Genomic DNA, 24,828 nt, shown 5'->3' with positions numbered 1-24,828 from the left:
TGCCCAGACTGCAGTGCAGTGGCACGATCTCTGCTCACTACAACCTCTGCCTTCTGGGTTCAGGCAATTCTCCTGCCTCAGCCTCCCGAGTAGATGGGATTACAGGTGCACGCCACCATGCCCTGCTAATTTCTCTATTTTTAGTAGAGATGGGATTTTGCCATGCTGGCCAGGCTGGTCTCAAACTCCTGACCTCAGGTATCCACCCACGTCAGCTTCCCAAAGTGCTGGGATTTCAGGTGTGAGCCACCGCACCTGGCTGCAACCCTCCTTTTCTGCCTCTCTGGGATCAACCTTGAACCTGCTGAACAGCAATTGCTGCTGAATATGTAAATTAGAGGAGGGCAAATTGGCAAAGAAGTTTACCAAAGTGGGGCTGGGCTGTGTGGTCCAATGGCCTCAGGAGCAAGACCTGGGGTCCGTGGAGCAGAGTCAAGCAGAGCCTGGCGGGGGCAGGAGGTGGGAACTGGGCCAAAAACACATTTAGGGCCTCTTCAATGTAACAAGATGGCAGGACTGGGGCTTGGGCAAGTTGGGTGCCATGACAGGGAGACAAGGAGCAGGTCCCCTGGGCAGTTCCAGAGTCCACAGGCTGGGGAGAGGTAGGCAAGCTGGGCTACAACAGCTGAGATTTCTCCTAGAGAAAGCAAACTGTATCCAAGGACCGCTCGGAGTGAACAGGTGATCGGTGCTTCTCTTGCAGGCCAGCCTAAGTCTCAAAGGGGCCTGGCCCTTGGCGTGGGCCTGGATCCTGATTGTAAGGTGGATAACTTGTTATTTTAAATTCCTAGGAGGGTAGTCAAAAAACCTTAGCACCTGCCAAAAAAGGGATATATAATAATATATAATCACCATATGAATTCTGGGGACTATTTGAACTGGGCAGAGGATAAACCAGGTTACAGTGGTCCCACCAATCTATAGCGATCATAGTGAGCCCACGTGTCCCCTCTGTGCCTCTTTTTTATTTCTAGGTGTCACTGTGTCACCCAGGCTGGAGTGCAGAGGTGCAAACATGGTTCACTGCAGACTTGACCTCTTGGGCTCAAGCGATTCTCCCACCGCAGCCTCCCAAGTAGGGAGCTGGGACCACAGGCGTGCGTGCCACCACGCCTGGCTAATTTTTTAATTTTGCAGAGATGGGGTTTCCCCATGTTGCCCAGGCTGGTCTCAAACTCCTGACCTCAGGTGATCCGTCCACCATGGCCTCCCAGAGTGCTGGGATTACAGGTGTGAGCCATAGCGCCTGGCCTCTCTATACCTTTTCAAATGGAGAGTTGTTTTGAATGAACTCATGGAGACAGAGACACAGAGAAAAAGAGAGAAAGCAAGGAAATTTGTTTGGAAAGACTAAAAGATATTTAAAAATTTTTTTTCCAGCCAGGCATGGTGGCTCACGCCTATAATCCCAGCACTTTGGGAGGTCAAGACAGGCAGATTGCTTTAGTCCAGGAGTTTGAGACTAGCCTAGGCAACATGGTGCAATCCCATCTCTAAAAAAACACAAAAATTAGCTGGGCATGGTCGTGTGTGCCTGTAGCCCCAGCTACTCAGCGGGGCTGAGGTGGGAGGATTGCTTGAGCCCAGGAGGTGGAGGTTGCAGTGACCCGAGATCGTGCTACTGCACTCCAGCCTGGGTGACAGAGCGAGACCCTGTCTCATAAAGAAACAAAAAAATTCCCCCATATTTTCATATTATGCCAGGAAAAGCAATTCAGGCAACTGAACTTTATTATCCTTTTCATGAGAGTCCACAGCTACACGAAAATAGTCAAGCTTACTTCAATATCCAGTGACCAGGTTTAAAGAAGTACACTGAAATATGGAAGGTGGTACAGCCAGGAAAAATCATTATGGGGAAGCATACCTCATGGCATGTTAAAAATAACATACTTTATGATTCAATTCAGGAGGAATTGGTTACAAAATAAATTTGTCCATAATCTGCAACATGAACCAAATCACTAACAGAAGTCATCTCTAAATTGTGGGACTGCTATTGGTTTTTCCTTTCTTTTTTCGATACTTTCTTTTTGCATTTTCCAAGTTTGAATAGCCAGGTATTAACTTTTTTTTTTTTTTGAGACAGAGTCTCGCTCTGTTGACAGGCTGGAGTGCAGTGGTGCAATCTGGGCTCACTGCAACCTCTGCCTCCCAGGCTCAAGTGATTTTCCTGCCTCGCCCTCCTGAGTAACTGGGACTACAGGCATGTGCCACCACGCCCGGCTAATTTTCTGTATTTTTAGTAGAGATGGGGTTTGCCATGTTGCCCAGGCTGGTCTTGAACTCCTGAGCTCGGACAATCCGCCTTGGCCTCCCAACATGCTAGGATTACAGGCGTGAGCCACCGCGCCTGGCCTGCTTTCTAATCAGAAAAAAAAATCACTATTTTATAAGGATTCAAGTTTAAACACAGTGTGACACTGTTTTAGACATGGTGGTTTTGATGAAGTTGGCCAGCAATGCACCTGTGATTTCGTCCTGTGACAGGAAAATGGCCCTGAACATTCCCCTTTGGGCTGCCACTTCAAGGAGACACTAATGATGGGGTTCCTGAACACAGTGGTAGGACAGTACTTTTGCCAGCTGTATACTCTCCTCTAGGAAGTTCCATGAACTCTGGGGAAGCCCTGAAGCTTCCAGATCCAGGTTCTTCCTTTCAATGGGTCCGGAGGGAACCCACAGCCTAATCCCAGGTGAGGCTTTTGGTAGGTCAAAACAGTCACCCCCAAAGAAAAGAGAACTTAGAAATGTACTGCCCCAACAGAAAGAGCCTGGGGGTAAAAGCCAGGTCAGAAGATGGGTTTTAACCAACACTAATAAGCAAAATACTTGGCTGAAATTTAGTAAAAGTCAGAATGCCTCAGGAGGTAAATATTTTGTGGGGGTAGCACCAGATTTTAAGGTAGGATGTGTGGCTGTATACAAATACCACATGTGTGTAAGTAAGCATATATGCAGTATGTACACATACATCTGATTCTATTTCCCTTTCTTTTTTTTTTTTTTTGAGATGGAGTCTCGCTCTGTGGCCCAGGCTGGAGTGTAGTGGCACAACCTCAGCTCACTGTAACCTCTGCCTCCCAGGTTCAAGCAATTCTCCTGCCTCAGCCTCCCAAGTAGCTGGGATTACCGGCATGCCCCATCACACCCAGCTAATTTTTCTATTTTTAGTCGAGACAGGGTTTTGCCATGTTGGCCAGGCTGGTCTTGAACTCCTGATCTTAGGTGATCTGCCTGCCTCAGCCTCCCAGAGTGCTGGGATTACAGGCATGAGCCACTGCACTGGGCCTGTATTTCCTTTTCTGTTCACACATATCTGACTATATTTCCTTTTCTGTGCACACATATATTTGATTGCATTCCCTTTTTCAAGTAAATATGAATAGGCGTTGAGAAGATATGTACTCTGTCCAATGATCAGAAACCAAATCTTGAAGTTCCTAGTACCCTGTCGTCCTCTCCACCTCCACGACAGTCACCCCAGTCAGAGGCTTCTGCTCAGAGGCCCATGGAAAGCACATAAACATGAGAAAGAAAAGCTAGACAACAAAAGAATTCCAGGGAGAAGTCCCAGGGAAATAACCCTCAGAAGCCAAAGGCCAGAGCATCTCTGCGGTCCCACGCACAGGTCCCACTGCTGGCCCTGGTCACAGAGGAGCTGTGAGAAGTGCTGCAATTTTCAGAGCCCAAGAGGTGAGCACGGCATGGAAGGAGGGGCTACTCACACTGTCGTTGCTTCCTTTGTTGTCCTCATACTTGGTTTCTATATGAATGGAGAATTTCGGCAGAAAGGAACACTGTGGGAGAAAAGCAAACTTCCATTAGCATGACATTTTTTCTCTCTTCCTATATTCAGCAGAGCTTCTGAATACTTTCCTGGCCATTTGGTTGGGAGCACCGCACCAGAGCAGAAATGTTAAGATACTAAGTGAATATCCAAATTCAGACAAAGGAAAGCACCTTTAGGACCACGAACACAGTTTCATCCAGACAGAGGTCAGGCCACAGAGAATAACCAGCAATAGAGGGCAAGTCCCTGAAGAGGGCATTTCCAAAAGGAATATGTTCTGTGACTCCTAGCGTAAGCTTTAGAAAAGCAAACCCCTAAATCACACCAGTGCCAGTTCTGGGGAGTTTACCTTTGGGGAGCAGCTGCCATTGCTGGATTCCTGGAGACCCAGCCTTAATCTTTATATAAATGGTCATATAACATTAGCAAGGGGATATAGTAGAACTTTAAAATCATAGATTATTGAAGTCAGACAGACCTGGCTTTTATTTTTAATTTTTAAAACATAAATTTATTTTTAAAGTAAAATAAAAAATTTTTTAAAAATTTTATTTGAAAATTAAAATTTAATTTTTAATTTTTAAATTTTATTATTTTTTAATGTTTTGAGACAGGGTCTTTCTCTGTCGCCCAGGCTGGAGTGCAGTGGCGTGATCTAGGCTCACTGTAACCTCCACCTCCCAGGTTCAAGTGATTCTCATGCCTTAGTCTCCCATGTAGCCCGACTAATATTTATATTTTTAGTAGAGATAGGGTTTCTCCATGTTAGCCAGGCTGGTCTCGAACTCCTGAGCTCAAAAGATCTGCCTGCCTTGGCCTCCCATAGTGCTGGGATTACAGGTGTGAGCCACCATGTCCAGCCTTCTTTTTCTTTTTCTTTTTGAGAGAGTCTTGCTTTGTCACCCAGGCTGGAGTGCAGTGGTGTGATCACAGCTCACTGTAACCTTGACCTATGGGCTCAAGCGATCCTCCCGCCTCGGCCTCCCAGGTAGCTGGGACTACAGGTGTGTGCCACCATGCCTGGCTAATTAAAAAAAAAATTTTTTTTTTGTAGAGGCAAGGATCTCTCTATGTTGCCCAGGCTGGTCTTGAATTCCTGGCGTTACGCAATTGTCCCGCCTGCCTCCGGCCGAGACCTGGATTTTAATATGTAATTTGGATAAGTCATTTAACTTATATGAACCCCAACAGAGTTAAAACAGGAATAATAATTATTACCTAAGAGCAACACTGTGAGGGTTAAATATTATAAAATGATGTTTTAAAAATGTATAGTTAAAGAATGCATTCAGCAGACAGCATCCATGGGTAGACCCCCCTCTTTGCCCACGCGAGGGAGAGAAACCCCAAATGCAACCCAGCCCTACGGCCCCAGTCTCGCTGAGTCAAGTTCTATGCATTCAGTAGATGTGAAGGGTTAAGGTGGCTTGAGAAGAGAATTTTGATGGATGTCGGTGTAACCACGCTCTGACTAGCACTAAGCTGGGCATTAACTTTCTTGGCCACCAGAGATAGGATTGATGGCTAATGGGCACAATGACCCAGCAACTGCATTGGGATCTGTGGGTGTTGGGGAAACCAGACTTGGGCTGATAGCATTACAGTAACAACAGGCTGGATCTCTTATACATATTCCTGGCACTCATATACTGTCTATACCAGACACTGCTACAAATGCTCTGATGTGCTCACTCATTTATTCCTGGCAACAACCCCATGAAGGAGGTACTATTACTATGCCCCCTGCTTTAAAGATGAGGAGATGCAGGTACAGAGAGGGTAAGTAAATGGCCTACAGTCATGCAGCCAGGTGGCCTGGTCCCACTGTCCATACTCTTCACCATACTGAGTGGTTCTCAAAGAGGAGTTTCTGGACCAGTTCCAGCAGCCCAGAATTGTTAGAAATGCAAATACTTGGCCAGGCACGGTGGCTCATGCCTGTAATCCCAGCACTTTGGGAGACCAAGGCGGGCATATCACCTGAGGTCAGGGGTTTGAGACCAGCCTGGCCAACATGGTGAAACCCCGTCTTTACTAAAAATACAAGAATTAGCCGGGTGTGGTGGTGCACCCCCTGTAATTCCAGCTACTTGGGAGGCCAAGGCATGAGAATCGCTTGAACTTGGGAGGTGGAGGTTGCAGTGAGCTGAGATCGCGCCATTGCACTCCAGCCTGGGCAACAGAGCGAGACTCCAACTCAAAAAAAAAAAAAAAAAAAAAGAGAAAAGAAATGCAAATTATTCAGCAGACCAACTAAATCAGAAACTCTGGAGGTGGGGTTCAGCAATCTGTTTACCAAGCCCTCCAGTGTATGCTGAGGCATGCTCAAACTGGAAAACCACCTGACTATAGCACACACATGCTTCAGCCGCACAATGACCATGCTCCCCTTTTAGCCCGGCTGAGATCCCTGGTGGCACCCGCACAAGAAGGCAGAGGCCTGGGATGTGCCATCGATAATTCTCCTGACATCACATGCCAGGGCGCGTTCAGCACGCATCTGTCTTAATCTGAGTGAAACAAGCCATCTGAACTGTGACTAAGGAAACATGGGAACAATCAATCCCAGTAATTGCCTTTATGGAGAACGAGGCCCTGCGATTATTCATTAACACCTTCTCTGCTGTCTCCTCTCAAACTTCTCACTCCATAACCGCCGCCCTCACACCCGGGTCCAGGTAGCACCAAGGAGCAGCTGCTCATCTTAAATGAAGACGCTGGAGGACTCGGAGCCCCACAGCAGACATGGGAACGTGGGGGGATGCCCTGGCTGAGACCCTCTTAGACATGACAAGCCTTTAGGTAAATCGATTTTGTATTTATGTCCCATAATTCACATGAGAGTCAATCCAAGGAGTGGGGAGAGCACAGAGTCGGGGAGCATGGGTGCGGGTCTCGGTGCACCGGAGTGAAACACTGTGAGGAGTTTTTACCCACTGAACCTCTAAACCACTTAGCTAGCCTAACACATGAATCTTAGCATTTGCATATTAAACCCAATTATGAAATGCAAAACTCCCACGCAAATTAGCAGATGTTATTTTCGAGTGGGGACTTTGGTTATTTTCATATCAGAATGGCAACCTTGCCACGAGGCTGGGAGCGCACCTGGCTTCAGCAGGGTGGCCGGGGAACGGCTCCTGGTAACTCCAAGTGGGTCAGCACTTTCTCCTTCAGCAGGTGGTTGGGGCTGATACTCCCCTTGGGATGTCTGAGGACTCGCTCTCAGAGCCCTGGGGTGTGCGGGTGTCTTGAGTTAAAATCAGAATTATCTGTGGCTCTAGGCTTCTTCAGTGCTGTCACTGAAATCTCTCTGGGGAGATGTCCGTGTTAAGATAACCTTCTGCTTCCCCCATGCAGGGTGGTTTCTCCAAAAATCCAGCCCACTAATCCTAGCGGAAGCTCAGCCTTAAAGCGAGGTCTCTGATTTCTTCCCGATTGGCTCCCTGTTAGATCTCACCCACTGATCTATCCTAAATCCCTTCCCCTCTCAAGGTCCCCTGCCTGGCTTCACCCTTCTCCCCTCTGCCTCGCAGCTGATCACTTTTTTGAGTCATAGTTTAATGAGGACACGAACCGCATGATAGAAACACTGACACGTCCCTTTCCTCCATTACAAATCTGCTTATTTCTTTAAGTTTCTTATTCTTTGTGAGTCAGAGAAAGATATATCCTCCTCCTTTTCAGTGGAGAAATATTATAATGAAAAGCACTGAGACATTAGAGCCAGCTCACTTGGGCTCAAATCCAAGATGTATTAACCTGGGCAAGTTATTTCACTATTCTCAGCCCCAGCTGCTCCAGGTGGAAAATGGAGACAATCCTTCTCCACTCTGTAGGAGTGTTCGGAAGATCAGTGAGATCACACAGCTAAACCCCAGCACAGTGACTGGCACATAGTAGGTGCACAGCACAAATGATTTGTAAGCTTTTCTCTAGAACCTTGTTTCATGGATTATTTGCATCTTCTCCCTGCTTCCTTCCCGCAGCCTAAAAATACAATGAAAAGTGTCATAGTCTTACAAAATAAATAAGCACAAAGTTCCCTTGATTCTATTTCTTCCCCCATCTATAATCAATTCCATCTCTCTCTCTGTCTTCATAAAAAAACTTATTAAAAGAGTAGTCAGTGGCCGGGCGTGGTGGCTTACGCCTGTAATCCCAGAACTTTGGGAAGCCGAGGTGGGTGGATCACCTGAGGTCAGGAGTTCAAGACCAGCCTGGCCAACATGGTGAGACCCCATCTCTACAAAAATACAAAAATTAGCCAGGCGTGATGGCAGGTGCCTGTAATCCCAGCTACTCAGGAGGCTGAGTAGGGAGAATTGCTGGAACCCGGGAGGCGGGGGTTGTAGTGAGCCAAGGTTGCACCACCGCACTCCAGCCCGGGTGATAGAGCAAGGCTCCCTCTCAAAAAAAATAAAAAAAGAGTATTCAATGTCAGTGCTTCCTGTCTACTTTTTTCCACCTCCCACCTGATCATCAAAGGATTTTCAAGCCAGCATCACTCTTCCATGTGCACCCTGGAGACCTCTCTAGGCTGCAATACGGCTGAGCAAGTTCTCCATCCTGAGCAGCAGTTCAGCCTTCTCTTCCCTCCTCCACTCCTTCCCTGCAGGAGATCCCTCAGGTCCTACCCTACCTACAGCCTCTTTTCTTGATCCAAACCCTCTCCCCTGGTGATCTTATCTGCTTCTGACTTTTCGTGATTTTTTTGGCAGATGCCTCCCAAATCAACATTTCAAATTCCAACTCCTCTCACATTTCCAGGTGCCCACTGGCTATCCCCAAAAATCGCCCTACAGGTTCCTTAAACTTGAAAGGACCGGACTGAATGTGAATGTTCTCCCTGACTGTACTGGTACCCTAGAGTTATTGCAGCCAATTCCACAAACTGGGTGGCTTAAAACAGCAGCAATTCATTCTCTCACAGTTCTGGAGGCCAGAAGCCTGAGACCAAGGTGTTGGCAGAGCCACACTCCCTCTGAAGACTCTGGGAGACAATCTGTCCTTGTCTCTTCCAGCTGTTGGTGGCCCTGGTAGTGGGTGCATCACTCCAGTCTCTGCCTCCGTCTTCACATCTCCTTCTTCCCTCTGGGTCTCTGTGCTCTCTTCTCTTCTTACAAGGACACCAGTCATTGGATTTGAGCCCACCCTAAATCTAGGTCCACTCCCCCTTCCCTGGAAAACTTCTTGCTGCCAGGCTTTTTTTTTTTTTTTTTTTTTGGCCCATGGTACTCTCAGCCCAAAATTTCTTTCCTAGATCTTACTCAAAGACCATCTGAAGTACCACTTTGGAATGATTATCCCACGCATGTGGCAGTATTCCGTTTGTCCCTTTATCGCAGCACGTATCTCCTTTGTCACCATTACCATTAGCTATATGTGTCCCAGGCTCAAGCTCACCCTCTAACAGGAGGGTGCCCCCGCAACACCAGCACCACTAGGAATGGTGCACGTCAAAGTCGCCCCCCTTTTTCTTTACCCCCCTTCTTTACCCAGCTTCTTCGGGTGTTAAAGCATCTCCTTTGGTTTAGGTTTTGCTCGAATAATGTTTTCTGTAACCAAGACTTTTGCTTCCATTAGGAATATACCATCTAACCTAGTCATTCTCAACGTCAACGGGGAGAGGGGGACCCCACCTCCCAACCCTGGACTTTTTCTCAAAATGTGCGCTGTTCCCTAAAGATCCTGATAAACATCCTTGAGTGGAGGAATTCTGTATCACCGAGGGATCTGTCAGGAGTGTGGGCATGGAAAAAATGTTGGGAACCCTGATGTAACACACCTGAACTTGCTCCAAGAAGAGAGACACTAGGGTTGTCAGCCACTGGCTAAAACAGGAAGATGTCTCAGGGCTTCTGAAGCATCCAGTGCTCTCTAAGGAACAGTCGTTTGGAAATGCTGAATGTTGAAAGTCCCATTTGGCCCACAGCCTATGAAGGAAAGACTGAAAAACCCACTGCAGACAGAATTCTGAGATAGCCTCCAGAGTCCCGGCCACTGGTGCACACATCCTGTGTCATCCTTCCCCTTGGGTGTGAGCAGGACCCGGGGATATGACGGGTTGTCACTCCCTTGGTTGCCCCCTAGAACCTTCAGAGGGAGCGTAGCCTTTGATTGACAGCAAAAAGACAAGACAGTCAGTCACTCCTCAGACTCTGTCTCAGTATACAAGACTTCACTTGAGAAAAAGCAGAGATTCTGTAGCTGGCTTTGAAGTTGTGAGATAGCCACGTGGATAGGACCCAAGGGAGGTCTACTGGGAACTGAGAGTGACAGCTGGAGGAGAGCCAGCTAGAAAACACGATTTCCGTCCTACAACCACGAGGAATGAGTCCTGCCAACCACCAGTGGGCATGGAAGAGGACCCCGCATCTCTGGTGAAACTAGAACCTTGGCTGGTGCCTTGATTTTCCACCTGGGGAGTCCCTGGGCCAAGGACCCAGCGAGCCTGGGTTCCAACTCCTGACCCATGGAAACTGCAAGATGACAAACTTGTGTTATTTTTCTTCTCTTTTCTTTTTTGAGACACAGCCTCATTCTGTTGCCCAGGCTTGAATGCAGTGGTGTGATCATAGCTCAGCTCGCCGTAGCCTTGACCTCCTGGACTTAAGCAATCCTCCCGCCTCAGCCTCCTGAACAGCTGGGGCTACAGGCATGCACCACCATACCCAGCTAATTTTTTTTATTTTTAGTAGAGATGAGCTCTCACTGTGTTGACCAAGTTGGTCTCAAACTCCTGAGCTCAAGCGATCCTCCAACCTCAGCCTCCTAAAGTGCTGGTATTATAGGCATGAGCCATTGCACCCAGCCACTTGTGTTGTTTTAAGTTGCTAAATTTGTGGGAGATTTGTTACACAGCAAGAGAAAACCAACACAACACCCAGCCTGCTAGCTGCCTTATTCCAAATTGCCCATCTGGCTTTCATCTGTGTAAAGCATCACTGACTTTGAGGTTCAAGCATGTGCAAGGGAAGGGGGAATTGGTGCTTTTTCTGACTTACTAGTTCCACCTATGACGTCACCTGCTTTGTCAATCAATGGCCACTGCTTATTGCCCAGGGTGGTATTTACTAGTAACTGATGTCAGCAAGCTTGTCATTATCTGGTGTCCAGATGCAGCAGCAGGCACCTAACCCACAGAGAGGGAGCATGGTGATTTAGTAGAAAAAAAAAAAAAAAAAAACAGGTGTTTAGAGGAAAACAGACTTCAGTTCAAACCCCAGCTTCTTTTCCAACAAACTGTGTGACTTGGGGCAAATTGCCGAACCCCTCTGAGCTTCAGTTTCCTCATCTATCGAATGGAGACAATCGCAACCTCAAAGCTGTGGGGTGAGAATGAAAAGAGATAATGAATGTCCAGGGCCAAGCAGCACCTGGCAGGTGCTGGAGAGATGTTGGTCCACTCCACCGTACACTCCTAGGCAATGTGGACGAGAAAGCTGAGCTGGGGTCAAAGGCAGATCCTCCACTATGAAGACGCAAGGATGCAGAGGCTTCCGGAAAGGCACCCATAGGACACCTGACGGCTCCTGCCCACGGCAAGGAAGGTGGCCAAACCACAGAGCAGATCTGGGCTCTTCCAGACTCACTCTGAATCCCTGACCTGCTCTGCTGCTGAGGAAATGTCACCACGTGTCCCAGGCTCCATCCTTGGCAGCCCTTTCTTCTGGGCAGGTGCCCCTTCCACTGGTCTCTTCTCTGAGCTTTCCCTTGGCCCCCTGCTGACTTCATGCAGGGAACAAAAACTCTACCAGGATCTCCGTGAACTCTTTTCTTTCCTAGATCTAAAGGGCGCACCTCTGCTGGTTCACTCTGCCCAACTGCCAAAACCAAGGCTCAAAGAAGTTAAGAAACAGAAGCATAAAACAGAAGTTGGGAACCCTTGAGGCCACAGAGATGACTCTGCTTACAGGCAGAGGGGGAGGCACAAAAGCACTCCTGTCCCCGGAGCCTGGGGGAAATCAGTGAGTCATTTCTGTCCCTCTCCACCTCTTCTTCCTCCTCTGGGCTCACTCCAGGTCTGGAATCCTCTTTCTCATGAAAAATCTTTTCTTTTTTATCTCTCTTCCTCTTCTCGACTAAAGGCACAGCTTGGCAGGGAGAATAAAGCAGAGAAAGAATCATAGAAAATATTCACTTAATGGCATCCAGTGTTTATTTTGCCCTAACCCCCTAAAAACAGGAGCAGTGTTAGGAAGAAGTCAGGGAATCAAGGCAGGAGCTCGCCTATCATCTCATCTTTGATTTTCTAGCTTAGATCCACCTAAGCCAGAGGAATCTTACAGGTGTTGCTGCCATCTGCTCCCTGCCATGACCCTCTTCCTTTTATCTGGTGTCTAAGCATCTATAATTGGCCTTCCAAACCCAGTGGAATCCACCAGGATGAACCTCTTATTGAAAAGTGATATTCTGGTACCTGTAAAACCTCCAGCACCTAAAACTCAATGTGCAGAAAAGTGATGGTGGAATTTAAATGCATCTGCTTGTAGCTTTTGGAAGTGATGGGGGGATCTGCAGTGGGGAAGAAGAATGCCTGAAAAGACAAGTCAGGTATCTGGGTCTCTGTAAGAATAATTTCCAGACACAAGCCCTCCCAGGTTCAGTGTCGGGAAATGAAAACAGCATATGCAAAATGCACGGCAGAGCTGAATTTCCAATTCACTACAGACATGCTTTGGAAAACATGAAAGAGCTATTTTTGGTCCAGTGATTGATTAGGGTTGCTATGGCAATAAGAAACACTTACAGGAACAAAATGAAATATAAGCAAACCAAAGTCTTAAAGAGAAAGGGTCAGACACATTGGGGATTTCACAGTCAGTTTCTGGGTGGTGCTGGCAGCCCTGACTGCTGTCTCTGCACCTGCAAACGGAGAGAGATGATGGTGGCTGCAGAGAACGGGGGCCCTGGGGATGGGTCTGAGGCCCTCTAGGGCACTGTACTGCAGAAGCAAGAAGTGCAAAACTTCTCGAAGAATATGCACCGCTCACTTTGAAGATTGTCATTATTGTCATCAAAGGACACTGTATTTCCACAGCACCTAGCCTGTAGCAAAAATGTAAGTTAAAAGGTATTAATCCTACCCTATCCCACTTTACAATGTAAAATAAAAATAAAATAAAAATAAAAATATTCTCTATGACAGTGTATTTCTAAGACCTACTTAATGATGCCTCATTTGTTGGGCTTGTTAAAAACAGATTCCAGGCCTCTCTCCTGATGCCTTGCTTTCAGTAAGTTGGTAGATTCTGGGAGCCCACCCCACCCGAACTCAGGAGCTGTTTCCCCCTTTTCCCTAAAAAATATAGCTTTACTATTCAAGAGACAGAGGCAGGAGGATCACTTGAGCCCAGGAGTTTGAGGTTGCAGTGAGCTATGATTACACTACTGCATTCCAGCCTGGGTGACAGAGCAAGATCCCATCTCTGAAAAAGTAAAATAAAATAAATTTTAAAAAGCTTTATTCACATACCATATAATTCACCAATTTGCAGTATACAAGTTAATGGTGTTTAGTATATTCAGAGTTATACAACCATTATGACAATCTAATTTTAGAACATTTCCATTACCTCCCAAAGAAGCCCTGTATCCATCAGCAGTCACGTCCCCATTCCTGCCTACCTGCAACACCACATTGTATGCAACCCCTCATCTCCTCTGTCTCTAAGATTTGTCTATTCTATACATTTCCTATAAATGGAAGTGTATCATATGTGGTCTTTTGTTCCTGGCTTCTTTCCCTTAGCAGGTTTTCAAGGCTCATTCATGTTCTAGCATGTATGGGTACTCCATTCCTTTTTCTGGCCAAATAATAGTCCACTGTATGGACATACCACATTTGATTTCTCCATTTATCAGTTGATGAACATTTGTTTCTATTTTTTGGCTACTATGAACAATACTGCCACAGGTATTCTTGTGCAAGTTTTTGTGTGGATATATGTCTTCATTTCTTTCTTTCTTTCTTTTGAAATGGAGTCTTACTCTGTTGCCCAGGCTGGAGTACAGTGGCATGATCTTGGCTCATTGCAACTTCTGCCCCCTGGGTTAAAGCAATTCTCCTGCCTCAGCCTCCAGATTAGCTGGGATTACAGGAACCTGCCACCACACCTGGCTAATTTTTTATTTTTAGTAGAGATGGGGTTTCGTCATGTTGGTCAGGCTGGTCTTGAACTCCTGACCTCGTGATCCACCCACCTTGGCCTCCCAAAGTGCTGGGATTACAGGTATGAGCCACCGCGCCCAGCCATGTTTTCATTTCTCTAGAGTGTATACCTAGTGTAGAATTGCTGATCATACTGTAACTCTATGTTTAACCTTCTGAAGAACTTCCAGACGGCTACCCCATTCCAAAGTGGCTGCACCCTTGTACATTCTCATGAGTAGTGTAGGAGAGTTCCAATTTCTCCACCTCCTTGATAGTACTTCTTGTTGCCCAGGCTTTTTTTTTTTTTTTTTTTTTTGAGACGGAGTCTCGCTCTGTCACCCAGGCTGGAGTGCAGTGGTGCGATTTTGGCTCACTGCAAGCTCTGCCTCCCGGGTTCACGTCATTCTCCTGCCTCAGCCTCCCTAGTAGCTGGGACTACAGGCACCTGCCACCACGCCCAGCTAATTTTTTGTGTTTTTAGTAGAGACGGGGTTTCACCATGTTAGCCAGGATGGTCTCGATTTCCTGACCTCGTGATCCGCCTGCCTCCGCCTCCCAAAGTGCTGGGATTACAGGCGTGAGTCACCGCGCCCGGCCTGCCCAGGTATTTCTTAACCCTGGGAGGTTCTGGGATACCTTTGGGTCAAAATGACAATCCAAAGGAGACATGGCCAACATTCCACACGTCCAGTCAGGGACAGACACAACCCAATACTGAGGTTATAATGACAACAGTGTTATACCATCCTTGCTGTTAACAGGCACTGGTCCAAGATTTGACACATATCAGTTCATCCATTAACTCATTAGCCCTCATACATCCCCATTTTACAGATGAAGAAACAAAGGCACGGAAACGTCCAACAGTGTGCTCCAAGTCACACAACAAACGTGTAGGGCATATGGGATTCAAGCCAGGCTGTCTGGCTCTGACATGCATGCTTGTGATTTCATGCTGACTGCTGAGTATCAGGTAATCATGGAAGTGCTTCCAGGGAAGCAGAGGTTGGAAGCACAGGCTTTGCTTCTCAGTATGTGCTGTGGCCACTAACAGCAGAGAAAATATGTGTGTGTGAATCTGTCATAGGATAGACGTGCCTTGCTTTAAACAATCCCAAATCAGGAAAACCAGGAGTTACTCAAAAGATATCTTTGAGAAATAATTATTTCAATATATCATTCAATAATTATTCATTGAATAATTATTTTCAATGAAAAATTGAATAAAAAATATGAATTTCTATACTAATAGAAGTCAAAGTTCACCAGTAGAAGGCTGGGTAAGTACACTGTGATCGACTCTAAAACCGTTAAAAAAGCAAAGTGTAAAACAGGATAGCCCCATTTTTGTAAAAAGAAAATGAAAGTAGACTAGTATCCACACTGAAAAACATGGAAAAACTAGTACACACATCGAAAAACATGGAAAACTAGTATACACACTGAAAAACATGGAAACAAGTACACACACCAAAAAAAAAAAAAAAAAAGGAAAAACTAGTATACACACTGAAAAACATGGAAACAAGTATACACACCAAAAAAAGTGGAAAAACTAGTATACATACCGAAAAACATGGAAAATGAATATACACACCAAAAACCACGGAAAATGAATATACATGCCGAAAAACATGGAAAATTAGTATACACACTGAAAAACACGGAAAACTAGTATACACACTGAAAAACATGGAAAACTTGTATGCACACTGAAAAACATGGCAAACGAGTATACACACCGAAAAACATGGCAAACGAGTATACACACCGAAAAATATGGAAAAACTAGTATCCACACCGAAAAACATGGGAAAACATTCTCATGGCGAGTAGTGGAAATTATGAAGTTCTTTTATTTTCTGTGGTATAGATTTTTTATAATGCTTGGATGTTACAATAAATGTCTACTACTTTAGTAAGCAGAAAAAATTTAAACCCAATTTTAAAATGAGTGAATACATCAATGGCATCCCAGAGTAACTATATTATCTTAAAGGAAGTCACAAGGTTTTCCAAACATTCTTATAATTTAATCTACTCTAACTTAAAGAGGAGTATGTTATAAAGAACACTGTGATGGTTAATTTTAGGAATCAACTTAACTAGATTAAGGAATACCTAGAAGCCTAGTAAAGCTTCATTTTGGGTGTGTCTGTGAGGGTGTTTCCAAAGATTGGCATGTGAGTTGGCATGCACTATGTGAGGAAGATCCATCCTTGATGTGGGTGGGCACCATCCAACCTGCTGAGGGGCTGGAGAGGACAAACACAGAGGAAAGGCGAATGTATGGATCTATCTGCTGGAGTGGGGACATACTCCCCTCCTCCTGTCCTTGCACAACTCCAGGCTCCTCAGCCTTTGGACTCCAGGACCTACACTCATGGCTCCCATGGTTCTAAGCCTTCTGACTTGGACTCAACCACACTACTGGCACCCCAGGGTCTCCAACTTGCAGGTGGGCTGTTGTGGTACTTCTCAGCCTCCCTAATCACGTGAGCCAATTTCCCTACCAAATTCCCTCTAATCCATCCATCCATCCATCCATCCAATCTACCGATCTAATCTATCTTTTTATCTAATCTGTTTACCTATCTATCTATCCATCTATCTGTTAATATCCATCCATCCAATCTACCTATCTAATCAATCCATTTATGAATATCTATCATCTATCTATCCATCTACCTAATCTAGCTATCTAATCTATCCATCTCTCTGTTAATATCCATCCATCCATCCATCCATCCATCAAATCTACCTATCTAATCAATCCATCTATCTATTAATATCTATCATCTATCTATCCATCCATCTACCTAATCTAGCTATCTATCTATCCATCTCTCTTATCTATTAACATCTATCGATCATCTATCTATTCATCCATCTATCTAATCTATGTATCTAATCTATCTATATAATTTGTCTACCTATCTATCTATTCATACACCCATCTCTCCCTCTCCCCACATCCCCCCCCACCACTGGTTCTGTCTCTCTGGAGAACCTTGACTAATATAAGCACCACTAAGTGGAGGGAGGAGGTGCAAATCTGTTAAGTTTGGGAACTGCTGCTTCAAGTGGTTCCTGTCTCACATATATCACACTTATTCATGGTCTTTAGAATAGGGCAAGAGCTGAGAGATGTTACCGTTTGGTAGTTTTCAAACCATTTAAACTGGCATCAGAGTTCTTTCCTTAAATAAAATATTAGGGACAGAATGGCCACTGAGACCTGTCCATGGAATCTCCTGGACCTACAGAAGGACAGTTTGAAAACCACTCATTGAGAAGAACCCTCAGCCCAGTAACTCAGCACTTTATTCCTGTTCACCAGCTCAAATTCTTCCTTGTCTGAAAGCAGCACTTTACAAGGGGCCTAGCATCAAGAAAGTTAAATGGAAGAGTTGAGGAGCTGGCTTGGAGTTGATGAAGTATTTATAGGCTTTTAAAAGATAATTTCCTTTTAGCTTTTATCTGGAATTCAATGCATTCTTCTCTTGCCATCTTGTTCTGACAGTATGCAAAACGTGTTCCCTGCTATCCACAAGCACAAAACTCTATACAGACCTGACTTTCTCTCTAATGGAGTTCCCCTGTGGATGACATCGATTCTCTGGTACTGTGTTCGATGTTATCGCAGTAACTGCGCTGCAAGGCCTCACTGGGAATTGCAACTTGGGATGGGATCATTAATACAACTAGATTTGCAAGTGTTTCCTCTCTTCACCAACAGGAGACTCACATCCAGAATGTTCCATAGTGCTAATGAGGGCAGGTAGAGAGTTTAGGGTTTATTTATCTTCTAGGACTCTGGGGCTGGAGTTACTGGAAAATAAATGAGAGAAGTCTGTGTTGCTTGAAAAGTAGAAGAAAGTGGACGATAAATGTGTATACAGACAGTTGGTAGACACCTAGATCTTAAAATACCTTTCAGCTTCCTTTATTTATTAAAAAATTTTTATCCCCCTGTTTTGATAGAAATTTTAACCCATGTTTGGAAGGCAAAATATAAACGTCTCTTTCATGCATGGAAGATCTTTAATACACACATCAATTTCAAAAAGGTAAATGTCTGACATCACCCTCTACTCAGAACCTTAGTTATCATACAGGCAAAGATGCAAAGGAAATAAGGGGAGATATTTGAGCCCCCTTCGCCCTTCTGGCTTCTGAGGGCTATGTATGACTTTAGATACAGATAAGGTGGGTGGTAATGGTGACAGCGTAGTTGGAGAAAAAAATCGCAAAGAAGAGAGTTCCAGAAAAGTGAGAAGAGGAACTCAAGTGGAGAAAAAAAGTAGAATTTTAAAGGAAAAAGGAAAGGAAGAAAAGGAATTGCATGTAAATAATAGAAATGAGGATGATTCAGAGTGACTTCCTAAATACATGCTGCATAGGAAGAAAAATGTGGCCAAGAGGAATGGTGGGACCTGAAAGAGACGTGGAGGAGGGTGAGAGGAAGGGATTGTGTGGAAGGCAGAGCTTCGAAACACAGCCGGAAAACAGCTGCTTGTATTCCAGCCACAGCACGGAAATGCACGCAGGCCTCTTTGCTGCTCCTCATCAGCCCGCACCCTACACAGAGGCTTCTGTTCATTCATTATTTCATTCACTCATGGATCCTCGTCCCATCCTCTGACATGCTGAGTAATAGCAACTCACTAGGAAAGCAAGGCCAGAAGGGAGACAGAGCCGAAGACATGAATGAAAGCATGTTTTCTGAATGGGGGATGGTTTGCTATTTGCTTGCACTTCTAGGATAATCACACAGGGAAACGAAATTCAGGCTCATACGATCTAGGGCTGGACTTGTCAAGGCAGAAATAAGCAGAGGATGCTCATGAATACCGATACCCACATACCATAATGGAAGACAAGAATGTAAAGAGACAGGGAGACCACATCAAATAAGAAGAATTGCATGTAAATAACAGAGATAGGGCCAGGTGCAGTGGTTCACACCTGTAATCCCAGCACTTTGGGAGGCTGAGGCAGGAAGATTGCTTGAGCCCAGGAGTTTGAAATTAGCCTGGGCAACATAGCAAAACCCTGTCTCTATTTTATAATTAAAAATAATAATAACAGAGATGGGAATGGATCAGTGTGACTTCCCAAATACAGGTGAGCATATGGCCAGGTAGGAAACTTTCAGATAGCAAGCCTTCTCTGTTAAAAATGGTTAAGAATCATCCCTCTTCATCAACCTGGCAAATTCTCACTTAAGAAAATAGTATCGGCCGGGCACGGTGGCTCACGCCTGTAATCCCAGCACTTTGGGAGGCTGAGGTGGGCGGATCACGAGGTCAGGAGATCGAGACCACCCTGGCTAACACGGTGAAACCCTGTCTCTACTAAAAATACAGAAAATTAGCCAGGCGTGGTGGCAGGCGCCTGTAGTCCCAGCCACTCAGCTGAGGCAGGAGAATGGCGTGAACCTGGGAAGTGGAGTTTGCAGTGAGCCAAGATCACATCACTGCACTCCAGCCTGGGCGACAGAGCAAAACTCCATCTCAGAAAAAAAAAAAAAAAGAAAGAAAAAAGAAAATAGTATCAATGTTTAAAATTCTGAACTGAAAAGATGTATCAACATTTGTCTAGACAGTAAAGAAATACACACTATTGTGTAGGTCATAGTATCTTACTGATCAAAAAGATCAAAGACCTCAGGGCAATTTGGCATTCCTTTTTTTTTTTTCTTTTTTTTTTTTGAGACAGAGTCTTACACTGTCACCCAGGCTGGAGTGCAATGGTGAGATCTCCGCTCACTGCAACCTCCGCATCCCAGGTTCAAGTGATTCTCCTGCCTCAGCCTCAGTAGCTGGGATTACAGGCACATGCCATCACGCCCAGCTAATTTTTGTATTTTTAGTAGAGACGGTGTTTCACCATGTTGGCCAGGCTTGTCTTGAACTCCTGACCTCAAGTGATCCACCCGCCTCAGCCTCCCAGAGTGCTGAGATTATAGGCGTGAGCCACCACTACCAGCCTTTGCATTCACTTTACTCCCTGAAATATACTATGTTAGTATACCCATAGTCATACCGTTTTATTTTTACAGAGAGAAATCTGCCCACAAAATCTTTCCAGTTGTATTCTGCAGATCTCAACAACTGAACTGAACACAACTCCACAGACATTTGTAAACGGCAGAAGGGAAATCAAATTTTTCAGTACTGCCAAGTGGAAAATAAACAACAAAGAAGAAAAGGAGAGTTTCTTAGTAAAATCTTCTACCGAACATTCCCTTAAACAACTCTGTTTTCTCTGTTGATTGCCCTCCGCAAAGTCATTTCAAGTGGTGTTAAAAAAATGCAAACAATTTTAAAATGTTATGTTGTGTTACGGTCGAGCCATGTGTTCTATCACCTGCTCTCTCCCCTCAAAATGGCTGAGTTAATTTTCTCTGAAGTCCAAAGAAGAGCTTGGGAACAGCTAGAGCAAATGGAAATGGGATAATCTGAACAAACAAAACTGGCTGTTCCAAAGCTCCTGCTTCACCAGGCACTAATTGGGTTGCCGAGATGTAGAGACAAGCTCTGGTCCCACACAAGGGCAGCGGTACATCTGCGAATAGGCTGGTTTGCAAGTGGCTCACCCGTACAACCAGTTCATTTTCTTTCTTTCTTTTTTTTTTTTTTTTGAGACGGAGTCTCGCTCTGTTGCCCAGGCTGGAGTGCAGTGGTGTGATCTCGGCTCACTGCAAGCTCCACCTCCTGGGTACACGCCATTCTCCTGCCTCAGCCTCCCGAGTAGTTGGGACTACAGGTGCCTACCACCACGCCCAGCTAATTTCTTTTTTTGTATTTTTAGTAGAGACGGGGTTTCACCGTGTTAGCCAGGATGGTCTCAATCTCCTGACCTCGTGATCCACCCGCCTTGGCCTCCCAAAGTGCTGGGATTACAGGTGTGAGCCACCACGCCCAGCCACAACCAGTTGATTTTCTAAATGGAAACAAATCCAAATGCACAAACCCACTGCCATCCCAACGTACTGCTGACTTTGCTGTGTGGTTGAACAGAACTGACTTTGCTTGAAAAGGAACTTATGGGTTCTGTGTCACCTGATTCTAAAAATAAAACACTTCCATTACTGTTGGGCATTCTTCAAAAAACTTCGGTATCTGAGTAATAGTCATCTGCAGGCAACACATTAGCTCACTGAAATTTAGAAGAAAACACAACATTTACCGAAATAGAATTGATCCACTGGCATAGTTAGTGGGCACATAATGGCTCTGACCTGAAGAGAAGTTTCTGGAACACCTCTAAGTCTTAAAAGATTGGCCTTGCAAAATCCAAGATCCCTTGGACAAATAAGCTTGGGAAATGTTGCATGCCACAGCTCCCTTTGGAGATTCACAATGTACATTAGAATAGGAAAGGCTCTGAGAAGTCCTGTAATTATAAAATCTGTTTAGCTCTGTATAGCTCATCCCTTACTTAATTGGCTGTGCACCATCTTAAATGGTAGTTATAAATGGTTCTAGACTGCTTCCATCTAAATTCTCTAGAACTGTGAAGATTTTTTAGCTTGGTCGTTCTGGCTCTATTATGACACCGGTCTCACATAATCTTCTTTGTTTTTGGGTTTTTTTGTTTGTTTGTTTTTTGTTTTTGCAACAGGGTCGCGCTTGGTCACCCAAGCTGGAGTGCAGTGGCATGATCCTGGCTCAGTGCAACCTCCACTTCCTGGGTTTAAGGTCAGCCTCCTGAGGAGCTGGGATTACAGGCATGTATCACCATGCACAGCTAATTTTTCTATTTTTAGTAGAGACAAGGTTTCGCCATGTTGGCCAGGCTGGTCTCAAACTCCTGACCTCAAGTGATCCGCCTATCCCGGCCTCCTGAAATGCTGGAATTACTGGCATGAACCACTACACCTGGCCTTACTGTCATCTTCTCTGTAAGGGTCCTTTTCAGGCCCGTGCCTAATTGCTGCCTTGTTCATCAGTGCCCCAAACTGGAGGACTGTTTCTTTGGCCTGGTCCCTAAAAAAAGGATACTTCCCTTTGTCTAAAAAAAATTATGTACTGCACTAGACATCCAAGGTTAATTGTGATACATAGATAAAAGTTATTTCCTAACCTACTAACTCCTGACCCCATGGCCTCCAAGAAGGGACTCTTAGGGACTTTCACCCTCTTAGCTTACATCGTAGATGAGATAGCCAGATTTTTTTTCTTTAATTTCCTTCTAAACAAGCCCAATCCTAGAGGTCTGTTATAATAAACATAATCTTCCCTGGACTTGTCCCTGTGTTCCTAGTTATGGAATACAGTGGTTTGTACTGCCCCTTGGCTGGGACTCAGGGGAAGGTGAGGGGAAGAAAGGCTTAAGAAGGGAGACAGGGGCCGGACGCGGTGCCTCAAGCCTGTAATCCCACTATTTTGGGAGGCCGAGACGGGCGGATTACGAGGTCAGGAGATTGAGACCATCCTGGCTAACACGGTGAAACCCCGTCTCTACTAAAAAATACAAAAAAACTAGCCGGGCGAGGTGGCGGGCACCTGTAGTCCCAGCTACTCGGGAGGCTGAGGCAGGAGAATGGCATAAACCCGGGAGGCGGAGCTTGCAGTGAGCTGAGATCCGGCCACTGCACTCCAGCCTGGGTGACAGAGCGAGACTCCGTCTCAAAAAAAAAAAAAAAAAAAAAAAGGGAGACAGGGCTTGTGAGGAATGGGGGTCACTGGTCTCTAAACACAGCATCCATCAGCTCTTCGGATTACTAGGGGAGCTTGATAAGGCCCAGACTGTGAGTGCAATTCCTATCCCAGACAGTTTAGTGGCTTTCAGAAAAATACCTCAATCCCCCCATAGCCACTCCTGGGCAGATAACCTGGGTTCACCTGGGGTGACCGATGTCAGACTCTCAGCTGCGAGCAGGCTTTCCTCTCTTTCTTGGCTCTTCCAAACCAGCCCTGAGTAATCTGTCTCTCACAGTGGCTCAATACGATTTGAGGTTCTCATTAAAGAGTCATTTCAGCCTCCCTGGTCTGTTACAATTTTATTTTTTCACCTCTTTCATCTAAATAATTTAAAATGTTGCATAACATTGACGACCCACCTGCTTTTGCTTCTGTCATTTTAATTAACACAAAGGTGCATACCATTTCTCCTCTTTTGTGGATTCTTATTAAGAGAGATGCTGGTGGAGAGGGTTGGTCATGGCAGCAAAATAAATATACCAACTGTATACTCTAGGTCCCCGCTATCAATTTCCTATAACTTAAGTTTTCAAATTCCTGCGAACAAGAGGAAAATCCTTTGTTCTTCATTAGTACCAAGGCTGAATTGATACTGCTGATTTATGCTCATCTAAAAGCGCAGACTGTTTGTTTTTTTTGTGTGTGTGTGTGTGTGTGTGTGTTTTATTTTTATTTTTATTTTTTTTAGCTCTAGAAAAACAAAATCAACTCCTTTGGAAGGCAGCCAGTCTCCTCAGGCATCTTTCTTTGCAGACTTTACCAACTTCTGAAGAACCTACCAGTTTGGAAGAACTGGTTGAAGGTCTGTCCTCTGTGAAACTGTCATTGCGTTGTTCTTTGTTTACTGTATAATTAAGACTTTTTTTTTTTTTTCCTATAAGCAAGCTAAAGATGTTTTTCCCACTTCCTGGGCAAATGGCATTTCCACATAATTCTAAACACATGCAGTCACTCACACTGATGAAAAAGCTCTTATGTCTTGATAATTGTGATAGTGCTGAAGCCCTAGATGACTCTAAATAGGTTTCCTTGCCCGGGCTTTGTCACGAATGAGGGCAGCATGAGGTCTGAGTAACAGGCTAAACAGTCAGATATGAGACCTAGGGGATCCTAGTATAGACATCCTCGTGCTCTAGACTAATGCCTTCTGAGAAGACATTGGTTTGGAGGTTTTCGAGCCCTTGAGGCTGCCTCTCCGAGGAAGGGAAGGGCACCGTGATCCTAGCTGGGGCTCTGACTTTGGGGAAGTTTTGCTTTGGGGCACAGAACAGGAACTATGGAGCTTGGGAAAGACAGCAAGAAGAAGTATTTAGGATTAAAGGATCAGGGGATAAAGAGCACAATTCAAAAGCATCTAAAACAGGAAAAAAGACTAAGGCAATTGAAAGCATCTGTCATAAATCCTGGGTGCAGACTCTGCAGTCAGAGTCAAGGGTGGGTTCTGCCACCAGGGCTGTCGTGGGCAGAGAGCGTGAGAACACGGCTGAATCTGAGTCAAGAGGTGGCAGCTTCAAACCGCACACTGCAGGCCCAGAGGAGTGCACTAGAGTCAGAGAGAAAAATCCGGATCCCCTGGTCACCAGGGAGATGGAAAGAAAAGCTGTCCTATATTTGGGATGGAAAATAAAAGTGAACTAGCCAGGAACAATGTGACCTCCTCACAGAGAATTAAATCTAGACCTTGACCTGACACTGAAAGTACCACGACCTGCCCTCCATATGTCCAGGTGGCCAGGATCCACCTCTATCACTTGCCCACTGGGCCTGGAAGGAGCATGCTATGAGCCGAACTGTGTCTCCCCCAAATTCCTATGTTGAATTCGTAATCCCCAATGCAATGGGGTTTGGAGGTGGGATTTTGGGACCTAATCAGGTAGGGATGAGGTCACAAGGGTGGGGTCCTCATGATGGGATTAGCGCCCTTCAAAGAAGAGACCAGAGAACTTGCTCTGTCTCTGCCATGTGAGGGCATAGCAAGAAGATGGCCACGTGCTTACCAGGAAGACAGCCCTCACCAGGAACCCAGTCGGCCAGCACTTTCAGCCTCTGCAACTGTGAGAAATAAATGTCTGCTGCTTAAGCCCCCAGTCTGTGGTGTTTCATTAGAGCAACATGAGCTAAGACAGAACAGGCCTCTGCAGTGGGAGTTGTACTGTCCCTTCAGGTCC

The 24,828-nt window shown here is 45.4% G+C and overlaps 1 protein-coding gene across 3 annotated transcripts in view; it reads right to left on the bottom strand.

Annotated features, from left to right (window-relative positions):
* Window positions 1-24,828, bottom strand: part of PITPNC1 (phosphatidylinositol transfer protein cytoplasmic 1) — a 317,395-nt gene that overhangs the window by 112,945 nt on the left and 179,622 nt on the right. For all 3 annotated transcript variants that reach the window (XM_025362466.1, XM_025362464.1, XM_025362465.1), the window contains one exon: window positions 3,729-3,800. In XM_025362466.1, coding sequence (XP_025218251.1) covers window positions 3,729-3,800 — 72 coding nt within the window. The remainder of the gene's footprint in view (window positions 1-3,728; window positions 3,801-24,828) is intronic.

The sequence above is a fragment of the Theropithecus gelada genome, chromosome 16 (genome assembly GCF_003255815.1).
Source record: "Theropithecus gelada isolate Dixy chromosome 16, Tgel_1.0, whole genome shotgun sequence".
NCBI classification, from domain to species: domain Eukaryota; kingdom Metazoa; phylum Chordata; class Mammalia; order Primates; family Cercopithecidae; genus Theropithecus; species Theropithecus gelada.
Note: the sequence above shows the minus strand (reverse complement) of the source record. Positions and strands in the feature narration are given on the sequence as shown.